The sequence below is a fragment of the Motacilla alba genome, chromosome 3 (assembly GCF_015832195.1).
Source record: "Motacilla alba alba isolate MOTALB_02 chromosome 3, Motacilla_alba_V1.0_pri, whole genome shotgun sequence".
In the NCBI taxonomy this organism is placed as follows: domain Eukaryota; kingdom Metazoa; phylum Chordata; class Aves; order Passeriformes; family Motacillidae; genus Motacilla; species Motacilla alba.
Window position 1 is genome coordinate 90,525,159 of NC_052018.1, and position 24,157 is coordinate 90,549,315.

Here is a 24,157-nt window from a genome sequence, read left to right on the forward strand (position 1 = left end):
TTTTACAAGCACAGGAACCTCAGGTGTAAGAATCCATTATTATGAGGCTGAGCACACAGTTGCCTCTGTGGATCTCCCTTTTATTCCCCACTCTTCTTAAAATAATGATGGAACGAGACGGGATCTTGAACCTTCAGCTGAACTACACAATACATCTCACTTAAAAGGCTGTGAGGTAATGCTGTTGAGCTGTAACAAATCAGGAGGAAATATTTCAGGCAGATAGCATTCACGACTGATAACCATGGGACACAGACTTAAACCTGGAAGCATGCACGGAGCTCATGTTTCCAGAGTTTCACAGCACTAGATCAAAGTAAACAAGTGCAACCTGCAACTTCACATAAAATAAATGACACTGTAGAGTTCAAACAATGGCAAAAGGTCTTACTGAAATGACTGCTATCTACTTTCGAACCAGAGAGGAATGAAAGCACAGGCAATAGAGAAAAAACAGGAAAAGAAATATAACACAGAGAATTATGTACCTTGCTTTTTCTCATATCCTCAAACAGCCAAACTGCTTGTCACAGCTTACCCAAGTGACTCCAAGCCTGAGCTAGAAGGCTGACATTTTATTCAGGTGGTTACTGTCTGGCACACTAAGCATAGAAGTTGCTGCCAGCAAAGTCAGGAAGAAAATTGTCAGTCTTTGTATGACCACCAAAAAAAAAAAAAAAAAAAAAAAAGTACATGCCAATATAAATTATACAAAAACCTCAAATTGTAAGTGTGGAAGGTAATTTTGGAACATCAGGATGAAACAGCTGGACAAATTTTACAGCTCCCTTTTTCATTTTTCATTATGGTCATACATTTCACCTTCTTGTGTCTGGGTATATTTTTGCTTTTGACCAAAAAAACAATTGTGCATATTAGCAAGGAGAAAAGTTTCCAGTCTCTCTGAGAAGCTCCTATTCACAAGGGTATTTGGTCCTCATTAATTTAAACCTCCAATCACCCATAGAGAAAACAATTCAGAATACGTGGCATTCCAAGTGCCTAGATACAATAAGGAGTAATTATAGTAGAGCATGAAATACTTAACATTTATTCTGTGCTGTGCACACTAACATTTGCTTGCAATCCTTCCAACATGAATTTCTTCTACCCAGTGCAGTTCATCTCCTGGCTCACATCTGCATGAACAATACCAAAGCCATGCTCCAAGAATTTCTGTGCATATGAAAAACAGCAAAAACCTTTTTCTGTCAATGTCCTCACGTACAGGATAAGCACTTCCATCACTGTTACCACCTGTATTAGCTAGACTCATTGGAGCATAAGGCAAACAGAGCCTGCTAGCTAAAATGAAACTTCCATATCTTTCAATAACATGGAAATAAGGATTTTTTTTTTTAATGGAAAATTAATTGCACCATATTCCTGCCTAATGGAACATTGCTGCACTAACTGCAGGAGTGGATTTGACTATTTATTAAAAAAAAAAATACCTAACACTTATTACTAAACGCATCATTTAAAGACATTGCTAGGAAAAAATATCAAGTGAGAATATCCTTCTTTTTTCATGACTGCATACATTATTCTACAGCATAAGAGGTTTTAATTTTTAAGACTCAATCTAATGCTTCAGAAGCAAAATTCTGAACACTGCAGTATTGCAACAGATGTAATGCTGCATTAAGAGCTGTAATGCATCAAACACTTCACCTGTCCCACTGCCCATCCAACGTGCTCCAGAGTGCTACTTTACTTAAGGATCCCTTGCAATCCCCTTAGTTTATATGTTAACACTGTTAAGGAAAGAATATTCTCTATTTTAGTGTGAGTCTTTTGCGAGGATTAAAGGCATTTCACTGCCTTTCCTCTGTCATCCAAACTGGACTGACATTACTGCATGTAAGGTTCAGGTATTCCATACTTTCTAACATATCATTTTTAACACAGAAATTAAACCACATTCTCAGGAAACAGAAAACAACAGCTACTTTCAAGCTAAAGGTACTTTTAAATGCTAACCTTAAGGGACATAACAACCTATACTTCTAAACAGGAACGTAAGGTAAAAAACTCATGCTATTACCAAACAGAAGACAGAAAAATCAGATTATCTACTTTGGGTTTACCACCTTTTTGTTTCAATGGACAGTCTTAGGTCCTGTGTCAATTTGCTACAAGTAACTTCAAAATGACATGGGAAAGGAGATGGTATTTGCAGAAACAGACTGGAGTTAGATTTGTTTTCATATTACTAAAAGAGTGCTTAGTGTTAACTTTCTTTGCACAGATTAAAATGCAAATAATAGAAAAAAATCCTCAAATGATACAGAAAAACATCGGTCACTCTTTTACTTTGCAGACAGTGTACTTAATTTCTGGTTCCTGCTGCAAATTTACTTTAAAACACATTTAATTATAAAAGCCTTCCTTCCCATGTTTCCATATAGGCCTCTGTGGATTGCTCACACAGTCCTCCCTCTGGGGCACAGTAATCCACTGGCACTGCTCCCACTTTTCCCTCAAGAACCGAACTCTCTTCTGGAACAAAATACTGCAAAAACCAAATCAGCAGCGGGGAAGAAATCGATCCACCTGGCAGCACCTTTGCAGTTACCTGCAAGGCTCAGCAGCCTTTTCCTCAGCCACTTCACTGCGGGAGAGGGAGACAGCGGGGAAGGTTTATTAGAGCGCGGCGCGCACGGAGCCTCCCGAAGGCGCCGGCCGTGTGAGGCTGCCAGGCGACCCCGCGGGGCAGGGGCCGGGACCGCCCGGCGCCTCCGCAGCACGGGGCAGCGCGGGGCGCCTCGGGGCAGCCCCGAACCCGCCCGGGAGGGCAGGTGGAGCTCCGGGCTGCGGCCCCTCCGCCTCCCGCCCGAGCCCGCACCGAGTCCCCCTTCCCGAGCCCGCCCCGGCCCCGGCGCTCGCGGGAGCCCCCGCGCCCAGGGCTGGCGGCGACGGGCGCGGCCGGGGGGGATGGGGGGGGGGGGGGGGGGGGGGGGGGAAAAGGAAGGTGGGTTTGGGTGTAAGCACAGCAGCGGGAAGAAACAGGTAGCCGCACGCGGACACAGCGGGAGAGTGGGGCGGGGGCTTCTTTATATCCCGGGAGCTAATTTGGGAAGCGGGATAACCCGCCCCGCACGGCACCTGCCGCCAGCACTCACCCCATCCCGCGGAGAGGCGGCGGCCCCTTTAAGACCGCGGGAGACCCCTCCCTCCGGCCCTCCCGCCCTCCCCCGCCGCGCGCCTCCCGGACCGCCAATCGGCGGCGGCGACGCAGCCAGGGCTGCGGGCAGCCAATCCGCGCGCCGCTTGGTGACCGCAGGGGAGGCGAGCGGCAAGATGGCGGCGCCGGGAGAGGCGGCGGCCGTGGCGGCTCCCTCACAGCCCGAGGTGGCCGCGGGCTCGGCCGCCTCCGCCGTGGTGCTGCCGGAGCGGCTGCAGCGGCGGGAAGCGGAGCGGCAGCAGGGCGTGGAGCGGCAGCGGCAGAAGAAGGAGGCGCAGGTAGTGAAGGAGGAGCAGAGCGAGTTCTTCCTGGCCGCCTTCGCCCGGGAGCGGGAGGCCGTGGAGGCGCTGCTGGCGGCGGGGACGCTGGAGGAGGCGGCCGCCCGCCTGCAGGCGCTGCAGAAGCTGCTGACGGGCAGCGTGCGGTTCCTGGCGCCCTACGAGGTGCGGCAGGGGCAGGAGACCGTGGCGCGGCTGCAGGGGGACCTGGCGGCGCGGCGGCAGCAGCTGCAGCCCAAGAAGAAATTCGCCTTCCGCGCCCGCAAGAAAGAAGCGGCCCCGGGCAGCGCCCCGCGCCCCGCCGAGCCCGCCCCGCCGGACCCCGCCGCGCCCGGGCCCGGCCTCGCCGAGGGCGAATCGGGCGGGCCGCCGCTGTGCGGGTTCAGCGGCGCCCAGGACGAGGAGCTGGAGCTCGGCCCCGCGGAGCTGCTGCAGCGGGACGTGCTGCTGTCGGAGCTGCGCGGCTGCCGGGTGCGGCTCCGCGGCAACCCCAACACGCTGCGGGTGCGCGACTGCAGCGGCTGCACCGTGCTCTGCGGGCCCGTGTCCACCTCCGTGCTGGTGGACGGCTGCAGCGACTGCCTGCTGGCGCTGGCCTGCCAGCAGCTCCGCACCCACCGCACCCGCCACTGCCGGGTCTACGTGCAAGTGACCAGCCGGGCCGTAATCGAGGCCTGCTCTGAGGTCTCCTTCGCCCCCTACTCCTGGAGCTACCCTGGTATCGAGCGAGATTTCGAGTCGTCTGGGCTGGACAGAAACAGTAACAACTGGAACCTGGTGGATGACTTTGACTGGCTGGCGACTGACAGGCCTTCGCCCAACTGGAGCCTGATCCCCGAGCAGGAAAGAATCACTAGCTGGGACTGACTGCGGAGGCAGCTCTGCCGTGCAAGAGATCCTCGTGTAAACGCACTGATCCACAAACTGTTGGACTTAATCCCCAATATGCCGTTAAATGATTCCATTCTGTATTCAAATTTCGAATTATAATATATGGCTGGATTTCTTAGTTGAAGCATACCAGTCAAATAGAGTTTACTGTTCCTGCACAAGTTGCTGCTATGATCTGTATGTATCACTGTGGGATTTGCCAATTTCTGAAGTACCTCATTGTGAGTTAAAACTTGTTACGGTGGGACAAAGGCCACTGATACACAAACAACAGTGAGTCTCTGTTAGAGCTGTTGTGCTGCTTTCATTCACTCAGGCAGACTCTGAATTAGCTGCAAGTAGTGCAAACTTTACTGGACTGAAAAGATCAAATACCAGATTTCCTACATTTGTGTGGTTCTCATGTTCTGATGGCAGCACAGTGTATCTTAGTGTATCCCCCTAGTGTATCTAGGAGTGCAGGGCAGTACTGCTGTGAGGTAATGGGGTGAAAAAAGGTTCATTTAAAGGGAGAGTTTGTAACTGAGCTGCATCCTAGGCTGTGGTACAACGATGAGCCGGTTTCTGCTGATTCAGGTTAAATCTGTAAGTTGGCTTGAGGCTTTAATTTCAAGTGAGAGAAGTCTAAAGGAAAAAAGTGTTCCAATAAACATCTAATGCTCTCCTAATGTATTGATTACTCGAAGTTCAGAAACCTATGGAGTCTGTGTAAATACTAAAGCTTCACAATCTGTAAATGCCATGTGAAAGGATGCTGCTTCTGTAAGCAGCTCGGAGGCACCCAGCAAGTGCTGATGAACATCACAGAAGCTGGGTTAACTGCTCCTCTGCACCCTGAAGCTTCGGGGCAGAGGTGTTCAGGGATATCCCACTAGTTTTCCAGACAACAGGCTTTGTGTGCTGTGATCCTCATTTGCAGCACTCTGTTGCTGCATGCGTGCAGTGTTGGCAGAGAGAGTCAGTAAAACAGAAAGATGAGGTGCTATATTCCAATTCCAAATTTGCATGTTACCTTGCATAAAGGGCAGAATAATTTAAGTCTCTTCACTCCTGCTAAATAATAATGAAGAAGTAGCAGCACTGTGGAATGCAGTGTCTTTACAGTGCCCTGTTAGTGGTGCTGAAGTGACCACTGTCCATATATAAAGTATACATAGCAGTTTTAGGTTTCTAAAACCCCTCCTTAACTTGTGACATTTTTCAAGAAATAATTGTTTATCTTGCCTTAGCATAAAGCTTTATTGTAAAACTTAAAATTCTTTATGCTGTGCAGCCATCATCTATGTGCCTCTAACAGACCCTAAATCCTAGCTGAACCATCAAAAACTGCATCGCTGCCAGGAGGAGTACCTGAAACTTCCCTTAGGTGCTTGTCTGGTTTTGAGCAGAAAATGTTTTTTTATAAGTTGTTTTCAACATATTTAATTTAAAGGGGGAGGGCAAAAGGGATTTTTTTTTAATATTTCTGACAAGTTTCAGTTTTGTTTACTTCTGTTAATGTATAATTTTTGACTGAATTGGATTTTGCATTTCAAATATACTTGTTTTGAATTATTTCAGTTGTTCCTTTACTAATGAGTCTTCTTTGCACTGACAGCATCATAAAATGATTCAAAGAATACACCCTCAGTCTTACTTTAATGTACATAATTTATATCCTTTGTTAGAGGGATTAATCAGTTGAGGCTGTCAAGTTATTTTAATTTTAACACATCCATCTTGGTACAAACGGAACCTGATTTTGTAGTTGATTGTTCTCCAGATCAATCCTATTAGCATCCTCTAGCCTTGAGATGGCAAAATGTTGAGCCTGTAAAAATTACAGTAATGTCTTTGTTCTGCTTGCCCAAAGCTCTAAACATTTACACTTCCTTCCTGTGGTGATGGATCCCGGAAGATCCAGACAGGGATGGAGACCCCAGGCAGATACCGGAGGTGCACTGAGGCTTGCCAGCCTTCCTCACATGGAAGTGCCATGTCCTGTTCCAGCTCCTGGCCCATGGTGTGCAGTACTGCCTGAATAAACAGAGCAGGAGTCAAAACATGGAAGTATGAACTTCAGTTTCTCTCTGAAATTGCTTCCTTGGGGATGTTTTTCACAAATGAGTTATTGACATCCCAGCTCCTACTGTTTTCTTCCCTCCAAATACTTAACTTGGGTCAGAGCACAGTTAGCAGGTAATACTTTCCAGGAACATGGTGCCAGACTACTACCCTAAAGATTTAGCATTACCTTTGTAATACAAAACACATAACTGGCTCTTGGTCTCAGGCATGGTGTGAAACAAGGAAATTCAATTTGAGAACAGCAAGTCCAGAAAAATTTGGTCAGGCAAATACCTAAATGTGATTTATAGTTCTAAACATACCATTTCATATCTCTATGTATACACACAGAGTTGCACATGTTTCCATACACCTTTTTTAATTGTACTTTCCTGATGTAGAATCATAACAGAAATTCAGGACTGTTTTGAAACAAGAGTCTGTTAATGTTGTGTGAGAATTAAAGCACTAGTAAAGGTTTGCTAGCATGCTCGTGAGCTATTCAGTATAGAAATTGCAACTTTTTTGGGTCTCTGAGGAAGAGAAGCCAAACCCCTAAGTATTTCTAATCAGTTAGCAAGGACCCTGCCTAATGTACAGCTGAAGTGAACAAAGTCTCTTCAAGAGCTCTAGTTCTGGTTTGCATCACAGTGCTAACAGTTCTACCAGGAACATCTTTAAAAATCACATAATTTATAGAAATCAATGATGCTAGCCATCACAAGGGGCTGAAAAACATATGCCTGCTGCAGGCATGGGATAACAGAACTTCAGCGCCACAAACCTTGTGCAAATTGGCTCTGAAGAGAAGCGAACAGGCAGACAGTTTATCAAAATAGTGGGGGGCATTGAGCTGCTGGGATTTTCCACGGAGAGTCAGGAGAGCCATCCTGTGCCACACATTTTTGAAAGACAGCCTAGTTGGACAGGCCTCCTCCAGCCAGTGGCCTCACCAAAGTCTTTGAGGCCAGTGAAACTTCCTTAGCCCACCACAGGGCTGTTGCTCAGCGTTGCAAAGCTCCTGTGTGTGTCTGTGGAGGAAATGAAAGAGTTCTGTGCTAAGATACACAACGCTGAAGCCGTGGGAGAAAACTGAGGCCACTTTCCAGGCCACACAGAGCTTTGAGTGTTGCCATTTAGACCAAAACTTGCATCCAGAGAAGCAGCCGGGAGCTTTGCTGCTGTTCCCATGGGGCCATCCCCTACCCCGAGGTCTGTCTTGAGAGGGACCAACCCCCGCTCGGTTCCCTTTGGAGGCCAGGATTTCCCTCTGTCTGCCCCTGCTTCTCCGAGTAACAGGAACAGGAATGGAGTTACTTACATTCTCTCTTTAGCCAGCTCTCTTTCATTTAAATAGATTCTGATGTGAGCTGGAGTAGACTTGTTTTGTGAAAAAAAAAAATGGTAAGAAATACATACATAAGACAATTTCCTTCATGCTTTTATGCATTATATTTTAGAAGGCTTGGATTTTTATTTTTTTTAAGTTTCTTATTTAAGCAATAGCTGCATGTAGACAAGGTTCAAATCTCAGTGGTTTTAGCTGGAATTGCTTCAGGTTTTACTAAGCAGCCAATTTCATCACATACAAGGAAAGACAGGAATAGCAAGAAAAAGAATCTATGCAACTTGGGGAAATTTCAGCATTTCCATTCGCATCATGATCTGATTTATCTGACTGACTGGGGGATCCACTTGTTGTTCTGAGATGTTTTCCAGCAGTAATGACTATAATGAGCTTTTTGTAAGCTTCTTTTAATTCCCAACATATTTCTTCCCTGTTTCTGCAAATATAAATTTTGATTTCCCTTATTTTTTAGCAGTGACTTCTACACCCCAAGCATCACAATAACACAAACAAATACTCATAATGACCGTCTTGGAGGTCAAAAAAAAGCTGTGTTTTCTGAACGTGTTACACACCGCCGCATGAATGATGGCTAAAATTCTGGGAATTACCCAGAGCAAAACCACACTAAAACCCCCGCAGTGTGCCCCAGCAAAGTGCAGGAGCCACAGAGTGCAGCAGGTCAAATCACTCTTCCCAGGATTTACAACAACCCCAGCAGTGAATTTAGAACTTGCCTCTGTTTCCAGCCTCAGAACCTGCAGTCACCTCACGTGCCACAAAAATAGTAGCCTACCAAGTTACCTGTGTAGGGAGGTAAAAAAAAGTCATAAATCAGACTTTTTTTCCACCTGATAATCGTACAGCGAGGTACAGCATTTTTATCACATTGTTCCTCAAGTGTCCCTGTTCACAGCACCAAGTTACAATTGAAAGCAAAACCATAGGTGAGGGTACATGAGCAAACCTCTCTACACAATAGCTTCCCATCAAAGGTAGTACCAGACATCATTATTCTTGCAGTGAAATACAGCCACTCCTAGGGAAAGGAAAGGGGAAAAAAATCCTCAGAAAGGCACACATTTTGTATCACAGAGGAGTGCGAAATAAAGATTGGGCCAGGAAGTTATTCTTTTTACCAGAGCCCTTCCATAGTTTAGGCAGGTATGTGTTTGATATCTTACATCCCTGAAGATGGAAAGATCAAGATTGGTCCAGGGCCGAGCACCAGACTGTTTAACAAATACCAGATTAAATAGTTTACATTCCTCTCTCTGAACTGATAAATTTGTACTTATATGTAGGTTAGCAGGCATAGCTTTTTGGAAAGGTATCAATACTGTATTGTTATACATGCACATCGTAATTTTTAACTAGATTTTGAATTTGAACAGATTCATGGTGAAATCAATAATAATTTGAATATTTTATTCTACCATTTTTTCTCCAATATTGGCATATGAATTATACAGCTGAATTTAATAGACAACCTCTGAGGAAACCATTAACTCAAACCTTCTTGCAGCAGTTAGCTTTTATCTGCTATGGATCAATTTCAGCATTTTCTATTTGAAGTGGTAGTAAGTGCCAAACTAAAGACGAATAGCAGCCAAGAAAAAGCTTTTTAAGAAAAGCAGATGCCAGGCAAAAAAAGCTTTCTTTCTTAAACTATCGCCACCCCAAAACGCTTCTCGATGATCCCCCCTGGCCTTCCTCTCCTCCCGGCTGCTCTGCTAGAGACAGCGCTCGGCTGCCCGCTTTGTGCCGATGCTTGCACGGGGTTTGTCGGCTCCGTGTCCGGGACAACGGGGAAGCATTCATTCCCACTTGAAGAGTGTTAAGCAATCCCCTTTAAAACCCCCAAGCTCGGCAAGTTAATGGGTGGGGTAGTTTTTGCCACTTGAAGTCCCCAGCTGGTATTGAGCTGTTGAAAACGACTTAAATAAACAGCGCTTTTCCTAACCCGGTTGTTTTGGTAGTGCCGGCTGCTGTCCGTGATGACTTTGGAGATACCACCCGCAGTCTCAAAGGTCTAATTAGCAGGGGAGGGTCCCTTCCTGAACATCAGGTCCAGGGTTTTTACTGATCATCTCCCTGCTAACGCTAGCAGTTTAGCAGTGATTTATGAGGGCCCCTCCTGTTTCCTTTTTTTATAAGCAGAAGAGTAAATCTGGAGGGATCGGTGAGCCCTGAAGCATGTCCTGCATGTTCTACTTCAGTACTTTGATTCCTGAATTAGAGGAAACACTAAGTGTATACACTTACATGATTTTGCTGCATCAGATTTATCATGGGTATCTAAATGTTAAATTATTAACCTGACAGGTATTCAGATTCGTCTGTGCTCCTGAATATGAAATTACCCATATCCAGAGCAGCACCAGGCTTGCATCTGCTGTGGGCAGGAAGTATTTCACTGTATATCCTCATGACTTGCAGACCTGGTACAGAATTCTTTTCCACTTTAATTACAGTTTCACTGTCATCACTGACAAGAAAGGAAATGGTTTCAAGTTCCTTTATCTAGACTTAACTCCAGCTTGGAAGATAAATACATTTTCCAAACTCGGGTCTCTTAGCTGAGCCCTGAAAGAGTCAGTGAAACACAACATGTGCTACAATGGTTGTGGGATATTTTGCCAGGAGAGATGCTATTTCAGAACCATTACTTATTGCACAAAAGCATGAATAGGCTCTCTCAAGAAACAGCACTTCTCATCCTCTTCACGGCAAGAGGAGAGAATAGTCCCTGATGGATAATCACCTTCCCTCTCATCTTAACACACTCACTCTTCACCAGCAAGGGCAGCAGCAATGCAAACCACCAGGCTTGCTTTAGAAAAATCCCAGTTACCAGCTGCTCTCCAGCTCAGTGCAATAGCACCAGGATGGACTGGGAAAGGTCCACCACAAAAACCTATTAGGACAGGAAGAATGAGTGAGTTGCCAGCCTTTGTCCTTCCTGAAGGAACTTTCAGCATTCCAGGATCTCGGACGCATCCACGGTACCACAGAGCTGCATACCATCAAAACGTTATTTTTCAGTGCTAGGGCTTTTTAATTATTTGTGTTATTATTTTTCACACTTGCCTTCCTCCTAGCACGTTCCTTCCCCTCTCTGTCCCCGGGGGCTGGTGGCCGTGCTGCTGGCAGCCACTAGGGGATGCCTCCAGGGACTTGGGTGGTGGCAGCAGCAGGTCTGGAAGAGAGAGGGCTGCTCCTTCCTTTCTCTTCTGCAGCATCAGCACCCATGCCCTCACACACCCGCAGGAATATTTTCCGTTGCTGGGGGTAGCCTGAGGTTAATTTTGCGTTGTGGTGGCAGGGGTGAGGCAGTGCAGGAATTTCCCAGCAGCTCCAAACCCCTGTGGGGCGAGTGGGAGATGATATTTCAAAGCGAGCGCAACTCCTGAAGCAGCGGAGCGAGTGAAAGCCCGGCAGCGCTGCCCGCCTGGCACCGCTGAGTGCCGCAAGGAGGAGGCGGCTGCCGCAGGAGGGGGTCGAACCCTCCTCTGTGCCCGCTCCAGCCTAAAAGCACAGCCGGCTGCAGGTCCTTCAGCAGAGCCGGAGGACCCCCTTGCACTCAGCTACAACATCCCCAGGGTCCCCCTCCAGCTGCTGAGTTGAATTCCTCCCTGATGTAAGCTCCCGGGCGGGTCTCCTTGGGCAGCCCTTCTCCCCTCCCTGGCCCGGTGATTATCCAGTAAGCTGCTCATGCCAGCTCACCTTTTATGAAAGCACCTCTAGATTTCAGCCCAGGGTTTATTTATTGAGTTTCTCTGCACTTTTCCTTTCTCCTGCTCTCCTGCCAAGACCCAGAGATGGTACAAGCCCTGGAAGTAAATAGAAAATGCCAAGCTTATTTTTTTTAGGTCACCATAAACTACGCGGTTATCTGCTTTCAGGATACATAAGCCACAGGATGTCATCTCAAGTCAACACAGAAGGATAAGGACTAGAATGTAGGTCTGGCTGTAGATATGAATATATTGGGATCATGGTGGGGCAGTGTATGTTTGTACATACACTTGTACAAGCAGCCTTTTTTAATCCAGAGCCCTCTTCCTTTTTCCTCACAGGTTCCATATTCTTCAGGCAACAATGATCTTTTTATATCTCTGGGGTTTCATATTCCACCCAGCAGCCTATCACAGGAGAGCGCAAATCTACTAAATAGTAAAATGAGGGATTACTTCCACTCATCTGTTGACAGACATTTCTCCAAATTGGATCAAATGATTAAAGGTATTAGAATGACGTCTTGCAGATCCAGATCAAATCATTTGAAACCTTGAGAGTGTTTCTCCTTTGCTTGGAAGAAACCACCAGAAATAGTTGTAGGTGCTAATTGCCCATTATTCTCACTAATGTGAAATTGCTAATTGGGACCTTTGAATATTTTACTTACTTGAATCCTAACCAGGGGTCTTCAAGATGGAAGGACTGTGCAGTGGCTTGCTTCCCGACATGCCCTTCGGAATCTCTTCCGACGCCTGAATGGTTCTTCCTCGAGTTGCTTACGCTGAGAAGAGGGGTCCAGGCTGTGAAGTCTTCCGACATCTCCCATTACAAAGATGGCACTGCTGAAAGTCAAATTCAATCAGAAGAAACGGGTAAAACTAGCGCAGGGACTATGGCTCATGAACTGGTTTTCTGTGTTTGCTGGAATCCTTGTTTTTAGCATGGGATTGTTCCTCAAAATTGAGCTCCGGAAGCGAAGCGAAGTGATGGACAATTCTGAAAGCCACTTTGTGCCCAATTCTTTGATATTGATGGGTATATTATCCTGCGCCTTCAATGGTTTTGCTGGAAAAATTTGTTACGATTCTCTGGATCCCGCTAAATTTGCCAAGTGGAAGCCTTTGCTGAAACCTTACCTGGCAATGTGCTGCGTCTTTAACATGCTCCTTTTCTTCGTGGCTCTGATTTGCTTTCTCATGCGGGGCTCCCTGGAGAGCACCCTGGCCCAGGGGCTCAAGAACGGCATGAAGTTCTACCGGGACACGGACACCCCCGGAAGATGCTTCATGAAGAAGACCATCGACATGCTCCAGATTGAGTTCAAGTGCTGTGGCAACAACGGCTACAAAGATTGGTTCGAAATCCAGTGGATCAGCAACAGATATCTGGACTTCAGCTCCAAAGAAGTGAAAGAGTAAGTGACTTGGTGGGGTTTGTGTCACGTAGTATCGATGTTTGATCAATGCTGGCCTCAGGTGCCAACAGGCGCTGCCTGGAAGGGGGTCTGTGTGAAATGGGGTCTTGTGTAATAAATCATCCCAAATGCCCAGCTGGATTGCTTCCTCCCCTGACAAATTTCTCCAAAGTCATCCATAACATAAAATAAAAAGCACCGAACTACAATTCCCACTCTTACTCAGTGTGATATAAACAGGCTACATAGTTTTTACTGTCTTTTTCTTCTTTATAAACCCATTATCTTGAGCCATACTCCAAAAATCAACAGGAAAGTATAAGAACTTTACTAATCCTTAAGCAGATGTCAACGTGATTGATTAATTTCCTAAAAAATAATATTCCCTGGAGATACACTGTTGATACCACTTTTAAAACTCCACTCAGATATTGGCAGCTAATCATGCATGGAAATAAATAGAGGAAAAAAACACTTTGCCAATAACTCACATCTTTTAGATCCTTAAGATTTAGAATTTTATTTTTATATTCACTCAATGGATTGCTTCAGCGCTGTGAGAATACTGATAAACAATCAAGTGATGTTCCTAGCTTTACACAGTGGCCCTTATAGCCATATGTGTTTTAAGTTCTGTCCTGTGCCTAATTTTTTAAAACCTCGCATGAAAGCAGCACTAGTTTATTGTTTCTGTATAAACCAGATCAGGTCGTTGACCAGAAACACCTTAATGGCTTTGATGTCAGTGCCCAAAGAGGCAGTAATCCTAAAATCAGGTTAGGTGCAGTAAGCTCAAGCAGAAAATAAACATGAGAACAAAATGAACTTTTGAAATTAAAAAAGTAGCATTAGGCATAAATACCCACAACCTTTTAAAAAATTAAGTACCAGGGAAAGAAATGGTTATCCAGGTTCTTTGGGGACATCATTCATTAACGTTTATGCTCTGTGGTTGCAAAATGGGTCCTGTAAACTGGAAGCAATCTGCCTTTTAAATATACTGCCTGTACTGAAAACGTCTGAAGTAATTTTGAAAAAAAGCTTTGTGTATCTCTTGGGATCTCTTGAGATCCCTGCCTGACTGTGTAAATGGTATTTCACTTGTGTGTGTCTCTCTGCATGTCCTTTTGACTTGTTGGGTGGTCTGGTGATTTTTGGAGTTCTGAATGAGGAGTTTTTTTAGTGAAAATTGTTACAGATTTAACCCGTTGCACTGCAGGGTGTTATAACAAATACATTCACTATTGAATAAGGGGATGTTTCCATTGCAAAGGTGTGCCCATGGGTATAAATAACTACTTGAAAAACCTCGCCAGCATTATATGGAGATTTGAGAGCTGTAGCTTAATCCAGCAGCAGTGGAAGGGCAAGGCACAGAGGGAAAACAGGGTTATACTGTCCTTAATAACTGGTGCCTTGTTTAGGACTGAGACTCAGGGTAATTTCTTTGTACTACTGAGGCAGGAACTAGGGCATTAAAAATCTACAAATGGGTTTTAGTGAACTCAAGGTTTGTACTGTGTGGTGGTGCACAATCTCTGCTCCCATTCCTGGTGGGATAGTCTGGCCTCTTTGAAGCCAACAGGAGAATTCTCCTTAATTCCAAGGAAGGAGGGAGTCTGTCCCCCACAGTGGGATTTTTATATTATTTGTAGAGCAAAGGCCTGATCCAATATCCAATCTCTCTGAAACTGGTGGAGCATTTGCACATGAATGGGAATTAGACCCAATCCAGAGCACACTTTACACTTAGAGAGAAAACCTCAGCTGTGTTTGCTGTTTAGATATATTTAGGTCATGATTGCAAAGTGGAATTTCCCTTCACCAGGTTGTTGGAATCACTTCTCTCTCTCTCTATGACACAATTCTAAAATATCTATATCGAAAGCTACAAGAGACACTCAGATTTTTTTTTCCACCACTCTACACCACTGGGACAGTCCATTCTGTGATTTTCTAAGCAAAATGGCCTGTTTTAAAACTGCAGTCCTTTTATTATAGTCTTTCTGCAGAGTCAGTGGAACTATTTGCCTTCCAAGTTATCTTGCATCTAAACATCTCCTAAGACACCAGGCTAAATGGCTGTTCACAGAGAACAACCACAGTGTCAGATGAACAATAGTCAGGGAGCTCCCGCGAGGACTTTGGAAATTTTGCAACATCCTGTTGCTGAAGCACATTTCATGTTTTCAATACTGGCTACCTTCCCAAGCCAAGAATAAATGCACAACCCCTCCCTGGAGATATTATCATCAAAAAGAAGCTATTAGGTTTGCTGGATCAATGGACATAGTGGGTTCCAAGGCGGTTCTGAGCTCTTTTCCAAGCTCAGGTCAGCTCCAGCACCTCTCTTCCATCCTAACTATGCCGTGATCACTCTCTTCTGACTGCCCCTCCTGAATTGTCTCTGCCATTCACTTTTGTTAAAAATTATTTTCTCTGAAGAAGTGACCCAAGGGCACGCATTTCCACCACGAGGAGTTAATTACAGACTCAGCGTAGCCTTGACATGGAAAAGGATTTCGGAGAGAAAGGACACCCTGGACAAACACCGCTGTGTGAACAAGGGGACACAGAGAAAAGGCATGGTGGAAAATCCTCCTTGCCTTTGCTTTCTGTCCTTGTGCACATTTGCTCCTGGATATCTTTGTGTGTCTGTGTGCGTATTCACGCTCTGCCCTTCTTCTGCCCTTGCCCGTAGCCGGATCAAAAGCAATGTGGACGGGAGGTACCTGGTGGACGGCGTCCCCTTCAGCTGCTGCAACCCCAGCTCCCCCAGGCCCTGCATCCAGTACCAGGTCACCAACAACTCTGCCCACTACAGCTACGACTACCAAACCGAGGAGCTCAACCTGTGGCGCCGCGGCTGCCGGGAAGCACTGCTGAACTACTACAGCAGCATGATGAGCTCCATGGGCGCCGTCATCCTCCTCGTCTGGCTCTTTGAGGTAACCCTTCCCCTCAGACACACTGCAGTCAAGCGCCAGCTCTGCAGGAGCGGGGCACCCTTCAGCGTGGGCTACTGAGTGAAACGCAAAGCTGGTTAAAATAAATTTCCCCGTTGTTTGGCTGAGAAAGTATCTGATAGCTGAGGAAAGGGCTGAAAGGTGTCAGGCTGGAAACAGAGGTGGAGTGCGTGTGGGATCACAGAGCCCTCTTAGCAGGGGCCAGAGCCTCGAGTATCCCACAGCAAGAGGGGAAAAGGAGTGATCTTCTGTCAAAGGCAAGGTGCTGAGCAGGGAAGAGAGTGCAAGTGCTGCTGTCCAGATGCATTAATTTTACATGTGTCACCATTTGTGGGGAAGGAGAAATACAAAAAAGCAGCACATCAGAAAGATGTGACAGTAATTAGCAGGACAGAAAATGCAGTGAAAGGGTTTACACCCTGCACAGAATCAGGCTTTAAGCCACACACAGTGGAACAATTTCAAGGGAGCATGTAGACCTTCATCAGCTCCACCAAGGTATTTGGTCAGAAAAAGTGGCTTAGGTGGAGCAAGTGGATTAAATTCATTTTATTCTGCTTCCCAAAACCACGACGCAAATGCAAACAGGTACCAACGCTGCCCAGGGTAGGTGTCTGTGGGCACCATAACCCAAAGTGCAGCTTGGCTGATAAAATACTGTTCATTCAGTGCAATGAATCTCCTGCCTCTGGGAGATGGCCAGCTTTCTGGCCAGGGTGTTTAATCAACACTAATGCTCAGGGAGCGTGGGCTGGCGGTGGCACGAGGGCTGGAACGTGAGGTGCTGGATGTGGAGAGCAGGCAGGACCTGCTGGCAAAAGGGAGGGTCCAGCTCCCTGGGGTGCAGCAGATCCTTTCCCGTCCTTGGAATGGCTGCTGCAAATGGCATTGCCTATTTTAAATGATTCAGCAGCCTTTTAAAAAATTTAGATACATGCAAATTAAAAAAAGATGAGTTACATTTTGATACAAGCACTGGCCTACAGCCTTCCAGGAATGAAGATGCTTTTTAGAAAATAAACACCTACCTAAATCTGTGAACTGGAAAAAAAACATCATGAAGTTACTCCATGTTGCGTTGTTTTAAAAATAACTGCTCCAAACTGCAGAGAAATGTATTACCTCTTTGCACTGTTATTTTGCTAAGAAAAGAAAGAGAAGGTCTTTATTTTAGCCCAGATTCAAGTGCAGAGCTCCTGAAGAGAGGGGAATTTCAACTGTGTTCAAAAATCAAAGAAATTCAAAAACTCAGGGGAAAAATGCACAAAAATACCAATGCCAGCTGCAAAAAATCATGACTAGGAACCTGTAACATACCTCTGCTAACTTGCAAGAGATTAATGACAGTGATATGTTAACATTAATAGCTGTGATAAAAATGCCGTGTTTTATGCCTAACTCTTCAAAGTACACCTGGGTATTTTTTTCAGCCTGAGGCATAATGAGATATAAGATCTTCTTTTCTTTGTCTTTTTCAAAACTGATGGTGAGACTTTTTTTTCAGGCAATCAGAGGACTTTTAGGGCAAGACTTGAAAGAAACAACACAATCCTGGGTTACAATAACTTGCCCCCCTGAGTATTTATTACTTGCATGATCTACCATAAAGGGACCAGATTTGGGTCTGATATTCCCTTTGCTTTTAAGACAGACTTTAAAGGGAGGAAGAAAAGCAGGAAACTGACATTAATTTAGTCTCCCTTGAAATATAACAATTTCCTTTAAATTCCAGTCAGGATAGGAAACAGTTTTATGCTGAGTAGGAGGGCAGCAGAGGTTCCAACTCCTGGCCAAGGTAAGTGTGGGTCTGAGCAGGGTGAGCCCAGGGGCAGTGGTTGTGCTGGCTCTGTGCTTCTCATTTCCACTTTGGCTGACTTCTAGGAAGGCACAGAAAAGTTCAAAAGCAAAATTCTGGGTTTCTTTACACCTGCAGCCACCGTGGACTCAAACCAGGTGCTTCTCCAACAAAGCCCTTCTGGGGGCTGTGGACAACTCTTCCAGCTGGATTGCTGGAATTGAGGTGTGGGAAGGGGGAGAGAACATGGAGGGGAAATACCAATCAAAGCTGTTATTCTGAGCTGTAGAAAACAGTAACATGCCAAACATGTTGGACCTCAGGGAGGGCCATTTCTGTTTCACCTTTCTATATTAGGCACAAGGAAGAATGAACCTATTTTGAAACATCAAAACTTCTATTTGAAAAGAATGCTAATATCTAGAAGCTGCTTTTCCTAACAAAAGCTGTAGGCTTCCCATGTGTGACAACCAGTCATGAGGATGACAAAAAAAGATCACACCCTGCTCTGGCTAAGCCGCCTCAGGCTAAACCCTGGCAAACAGATGGGCTTCGCTGCAGAAGGTCAAGAAGAGCAAGCCTGGATGTCTTCTTGACCTGCCTCAGCCAGCAGAGGGGAAAAGAGGGGTTCAAGGCTGCCCCGATTAAGGCATTTCAAAAGGAATAGAGAGCTAAGGCTGGTTCCTGAGATGCTTCAGGTCCTCCACTTGTGCAAACATGTGGATCAATAGGTCACAACTGCCATGACAGCCAAGACCCTGGGATTCACCTCCCATGCGCCACAGACCGGGCCCAGGCTGAGCTCCAGGAGGGCACTGAGACATTCACAGGAGGCACATTGCATGTCCTGTGTTGGAGAGTAAACTCTCTGATGCATTAACAATAGGAGTGAACTCCTGGAGATCTCCAAAACCAGCCCACAGGCAGCAGGGACCCTCCAGACAGACACAGTTTGCTCTGTTGGCCCAGCTGGAGAGGCTGAGTGTGCAGGGGATCCACCAGCTCAGCCCCTGCAGCCCTAGCCCTGCAGAAACACTGTGGCGGTGTTTTCCCTGGTACTTGAAAGCTGCTATAAAGTGACAAGAGTTTCCATGAGAGGGAAATCATCCCTCAGCAAGACTGGCCTCGCTCCGGGGCTCTGACACCGCAGCCGTCTGTGCTGGATGGTGGTTAAGCTCAAACCTACAACTCACAGACTGGTTAAGGCTGGAGTTTTAGCTGTGGCCTCACCAGGGCTGAGCAGAGGGGAAAAAGGATCACATTCCTCAGCCTGCTGGAAATTATTCCTCTAATGCGGCCAAGGATACCATTTTCCCACTGTGCCACAAAGGGACAGGTTGGTGTCAGCCAGAGCCCCAAGGCCCTTTGCTGCCAAGCTGCTGTCAGCCAGGCACCCCCAGCACATACTGGTGCATGGGGTTGTGCCTTCCCTGGTGCAAGACTTCAGCTGAACTGGTGGTCCCAGACTCTCTGTGATCATATAGGAGAGAGACTAATTTACCAGACACTTGTCTCAAACTTCCTGGGCTCTCTTCTCATCTGGCAGAGAAGGCAGGCTCAGATGAGTGGAGGTGACAAGGAGACAGACATTTTGCATTGCTTTTAAGGAATCTCAGCTTAAGGGACTCAAAATCTTGCTTAGAAAGGTTTTTGAGAAAACAAAGTCTTAAACTGAGAGAAAATTTCACAAAATCTCTTCCAAGGCCAGGTCAGATGCTCAGTGCTGCACAAGCACCTTCCTTTTTAAAAGCATGACAATATTTAGTGACTTAGAGCCATCCAGGAAGGCAGTCCACCTACACTGGCTGTCAAATAGTGGCACTTGGCAAGTCAATCACAAAACAAAGCTGCTGCTGACATGCAGCAAGGCAGCACAAGTAGAGAGCAACATGGAGGCCATTTCCTGCATCCAGCCCTGTTTATCTGCACTTGCAACAGGCATTGATTTCAAAGATATCACCCCATGAGAGAGAGCAGCAGAACTGGGACTCAGAGTGGAAGGAAGATGTCAAAGGCTTTAAATCCCAAGACTAACGTGATGGGATTTGTCACTTATTGTGACTTTTATAGAATAGTGTTTAACTGATTTAAGTCATCATATTATTGGTAGATGAGACTGTTTCCAGACTCAGAGCCACTAGAAACTTCCGTGGTGACCAAAGTGTGGCTAGTCATACATTTCCGTGATAAGCAGTATGAACATTTGCCTTTAGATATGGAAGTATTGGAACGAAACTTGTTTGTTTGACCAATGTTTTTCCCCTTCTGATCCTGAGTGAAGTCAGAGAAATACGAACATGTGCAAAGGTTGAGAGTAGACAAGTGTAGCTTTAGTCTTCCAAGAGTTTGGAAACACTGACCATATACAAGTAGGATGACCTCAGTAGCCAGGCTGATGGATGGTCCATGGAAGCACATGTTTGGACAGTGCCTCAAGTCCAAAAGCCAGATGTGAATTCTGCCACTGGCCTTGCCATGTGGCTGAATCCCAGCCTCAAACCTGCCAGCCTCTTCAGCCATTAGGGTTGAGGAGGACCAGAAGTAACCAGTTCCTTGGGAAATTGGATAGTGTGACAGAGGCATCGTACTTCCCTTAGAGAACAAATCCTGTGAGATCCTGACAGCAATAGGTGTTCTCCTTCTGAGCTTTACCCAGCACATGAAGGACCAAACCAATCTTACTGCTGCCCCATCCCAACCACCAGCCCTACCACGTCAGCAGGCTGCCTCTTCTGGGAGCTGCTCTTCTGTCCTTCTCTACTTCACTCATCAATCACTTTCTTCACAAGCACCGCAAGGGTGAGGTCAGATTGTTCTGAACGGTGCTAAAAGGCAGGAGACTGGCTAAAAACACACTTTCTCTCTGGAGGCAGGTGCAGGGTGTTGCCAGTGTCAGCAGTGTTACACAGTACAGTAGAAAAAGTCTCAGTCAGGGCTGCTGGGACTAGGTAATATTTAATCAGAAATATAAAATTTGTTTTAGGTGGAACCAGGGAAGGATCACCTGCTGCCTTGGTTTCCTTATTTACACATACCTATATTAAAAAAAAATCAGAATCTGAACCAGACAAACTAATGGCTGAAATCCTAACTCTGCTCTGTTCTGCAGAGACACTGATTCATTTATATGTCCTTGATCAGCTTAATATACTCACCAAACATATTAAGGTCAATGCAAAGTCAAAATATTTAGCTAAAACTAAGTGGGTGGCAGCCAAGGACGGTGCTGCACATCCAAACTGCCTTGTGGACACCCAGTGCCCAGCAGCCAGAGATGCATGAAAGCCTCCCGGGAAGGCACCGGCACTGATGGGGCTCGTGGAGAGGTCCCTTGGGGACGTGGCCCCCTCGGAGCTCTGCTGACAGCAGCAGCCCAGGCTGCCCTCAGCAGGCACAGGGAGGGTGGGACGGGCGTGCCCGGGCCCGGCTGACGCTCTCTGCCTTTCCCGTTGCTGGCACAGATGTCGGTGATGGTTGGCTTGCGCCTTCTGCACACCTCCCTGGAAAGCATTGCCAATCCCGAAGACCCCGAATGCGAAAGTGAAGGGTGGGTCCTGGAGAACAGCCTGAAGGACACTTTCAAATCTGCGCTGGAGAACTTGAAAAAGCTGGGTAAGTTCAACCAGGTGGAAGCAGGAGCCGAAGGGGCCGAAGGAGAGGAAGGCGGGAAGACGCCAGCCATCACAACAGTCAGCTGAGCTGCTCATTGAGGTGGACTTTTTCTCAGAGAAAAATAACACGAACTGAGAATTGTGAATATATCTACATTTTAAAAGCTATGTATCAACCACCAGAATACACATTTCTACGCATGTTCACTTTTGTACATGGGAGCATACAACATAGTGCACCTTGGGATAAAACACTTATCCACAATGTTGAGTACACCATATCCGTATCCTTTTGGGAATATGACCCCAACTAGGACTTGTAATATTCACATGTTCCCTTATCAGAGACAGTTAGTTTAAGAAAAAAAAAAAAAAAAAAAAAAAAGATTGCTGGCATCACATGGTGATCCATTCCATCTTATTTTGAAATTAAAAGTGGAATTTGAAAAGTTAATCTTTTTTGCTCAAGTTGTTTCATCAGCATACTTTCTGTACTTCAGCTTTTAAGGACAAACAGATTGGGTTTCTGGAGAGTAACATGATAGAATTCAAAGAAAGAAGGATTTCCAGAATTGTATATAACTTAGTATACCGGTATTTTGGCAAACCTCTCATTTGTGATTTTTGTTAATGTGCTAAACAATGGTATTTTCTGCTGTATTCTTAAGACGTACATAGAACAAGATGCAAACTTATGCTGAGAATTTATGTACTAAGCAAAAATTGTAATTTAATGAAGCAGCCAAGCATCATAAAAACAACATTCAGGTAAGATTGAGGGGGGTTATTTCTCAGGGGTTTTTGCGGGCTGTATATCTTGAATGTATGTGTTGTAGACTTATGCTTCACCTTGTATTTAAATTCTTTGCAGAAGCTTAGAAGATTCATCTTTTAGTGGGTGGAATCCAGGCTATGAGCATGTGCCAGTTATGGTTACTCTGGACATTTTACAGAGTATGTAATCTCATAACTTGCTCCAGAATATTCAAGCCCAACTATTTTAAAGGCAAGAAAAAGACAAACCCAAATCCAGACCCAAATCCAGGCCAGTTAGAACTCACACTTCAAATGTTTTCCAGGGACCCAGAAATATGAATATGTATGAATAACATACATCCATAAGTACATCAAGCCTCATCCTTTCAGGCCAGGGAAAACTGAGTTTAAATCGATCCCCAATGTGCAAATTTTACTTTATCAGTGATGAATACTCCTCATTATATCTTTTAAATCAAAGGCAAGGCACATTTTGCATATACTGCATCTCTCCAAACATAATGTCATAGCTGGAGGATCCTGTTCTCAAGTTGGAATAAAACACGGAAAGAGTTTGCTGTGGTGTGCAGCCTCTAATAAGGGAACAGAGCATCATTTTGAGTTTATTTTGCCAGATAATTTCAGCTAAAGGGAAGGAAACCCAAGAGAACAAGACCCAGCCCCCTGCACCAATGATTGCAGACACCTCAGTCCCTCCCTGCAAGCCAGGCTTACTTTTACCCTGTCTGTGCAAATCCTCTACTTCTCGGGGGTGTACCGGGGAGAGGTTTCTCAGTGGGTCCCTTCTCCCTGGCTGGTGGCCAGCCCTCAGAGGGAGCAGTGTTTGCAGCTGCGTCACCACTGCACAGCCCCCTGGCTTTCGTTCTTAATCACTTGTGCACTTGCCCCAGCAGCACTCAGCTCCTCCGGCTTCTGCCCCAATTCCTTCTAGGATGGACAGATCAGTTCAAGGCAGGACATGTAGGGAAGTGTCCGTACATCACGCCATCGTTTCCATCTCAGTGCCCAGGCTGTTTCAGGCCACCTGCACGCAAGGTTTGATTTTGACAGGTGTCTGTGATGTCCTTTCACTTTCTCAAAGCTGGTCAAAGCTTTCAACTTTAGTTATGATCATCAATTTAGTTACAATAATGAATTAAAAAGTCACTCTCCTCTTCTGTGCATAAGACTAGGACAAGGGCACTGACAAAAGGCCAACTTGCTACTCACCACAGCCTATCGTTTCTTGCTCTGCTGAGGGACAGAACTGTACGAGCCAGAGCAGCTCCTCCCTGCTCGGTAGGACGTCACTGGGGCCAGCTGCCCCTCTCAGCTGGCCCATTAGAGAAGAACAGGATTGTGGATGGCACACGATGTGGCCACATGTACCAGAGAAGAGCTTTTCAGAGGAGTCACATGTGGATAGGAGCGGCGTTACAAGGATTAATTGCAGTCTTTCCTTGGGAGGCTTCAGCGAGCTGTGATCTACACCAGTTATTTGACTAGACTGACTTTTCAAAGAGATCTAGATTTATTGCTGCCCTAGAAATCTGGCTTAGGCCACTAATTTAGACAGGACTCTCCAATTACTCGTGGTCTCTGTTTTTTATCATATTATTGCTAAAGCAACATAACAAATTTTCAAACCATTCTTTCAATGCCACACTGGAGAAACCAGTTCCCAGAGCAATGGTATCAGGCAGGTAAAGAGACCATCTGAGACAGGTTTATGAAGAACAGTACTGGAACCAGGGAACAAAGGGTATATGGGCTAATGCTGTCTAAAATAAAGCCTCCTGGTTGATGAAGATCTTTGTGACATCTTATGATTACCACAAGATTGTAATATGACTGCTTTGTACAATATTACATGTAATATATCACTTGTCCAATCTTACACATACTTACTTGTGATACTGCAAATGCTGTTCTAGATAAAGATATTTCTGCTGACTGCAAATGTAAATTTAGGTATTAAAATGTTATTGCAAGTAAAGATCTCTTTAAAGAAAATGTTTAAATATATACAATTTAATACAGATTTCTTTAATTTGCATTACTGCTGACCTTTTCCTTCTGATTTCATTTTTTTTTATCTGTTTTATGTGTTCCTATACGTGGGAA

The 24,157-nt window shown here is 45.5% G+C and overlaps 3 protein-coding genes across 3 annotated transcripts in view; 2 read left to right on the forward strand and 1 right to left on the reverse strand.

The window, feature by feature from the left end:
- BICRAL (BRD4 interacting chromatin remodeling complex associated protein like) overlaps positions 1-3,155 on the reverse strand; it is a 45,348-nt gene extending 42,193 nt beyond the window's left edge. The window contains exon 1 of the mRNA XM_038130903.1: positions 3,126-3,155. The gene's annotated coding sequence lies outside the window, so the exon portion shown is untranslated. The remainder of the gene's footprint in view (positions 1-3,125) is intronic.
- A 66-nt stretch (positions 3,156-3,221) lies between these two features.
- On the forward strand, positions 3,222-5,910 carry TBCC (tubulin folding cofactor C). Its single transcript, XM_038130905.1, has one exon. The coding sequence runs from the start codon at positions 3,304-3,306 to the stop codon at positions 4,330-4,332; it is 1,029 nt and encodes a 342-aa protein (XP_037986833.1). The 5' UTR covers positions 3,222-3,303; the 3' UTR covers positions 4,333-5,910.
- Positions 5,911-11,697: 5,787 nt separating this feature from the next.
- Positions 11,698-24,092, forward strand: PRPH2 (peripherin 2). Its single transcript, XM_038130943.1, has 3 exons — positions 11,698-12,905; positions 15,607-15,853; positions 21,128-24,092. Exons 1-3 carry the CDS (start codon positions 12,325-12,327, stop codon positions 21,362-21,364), a joined length of 1,065 nt encoding a protein of 354 aa, XP_037986871.1. The 5' UTR covers positions 11,698-12,324; the 3' UTR covers positions 21,365-24,092.
- Positions 24,093-24,157: the final 65 nt, after the last annotated feature.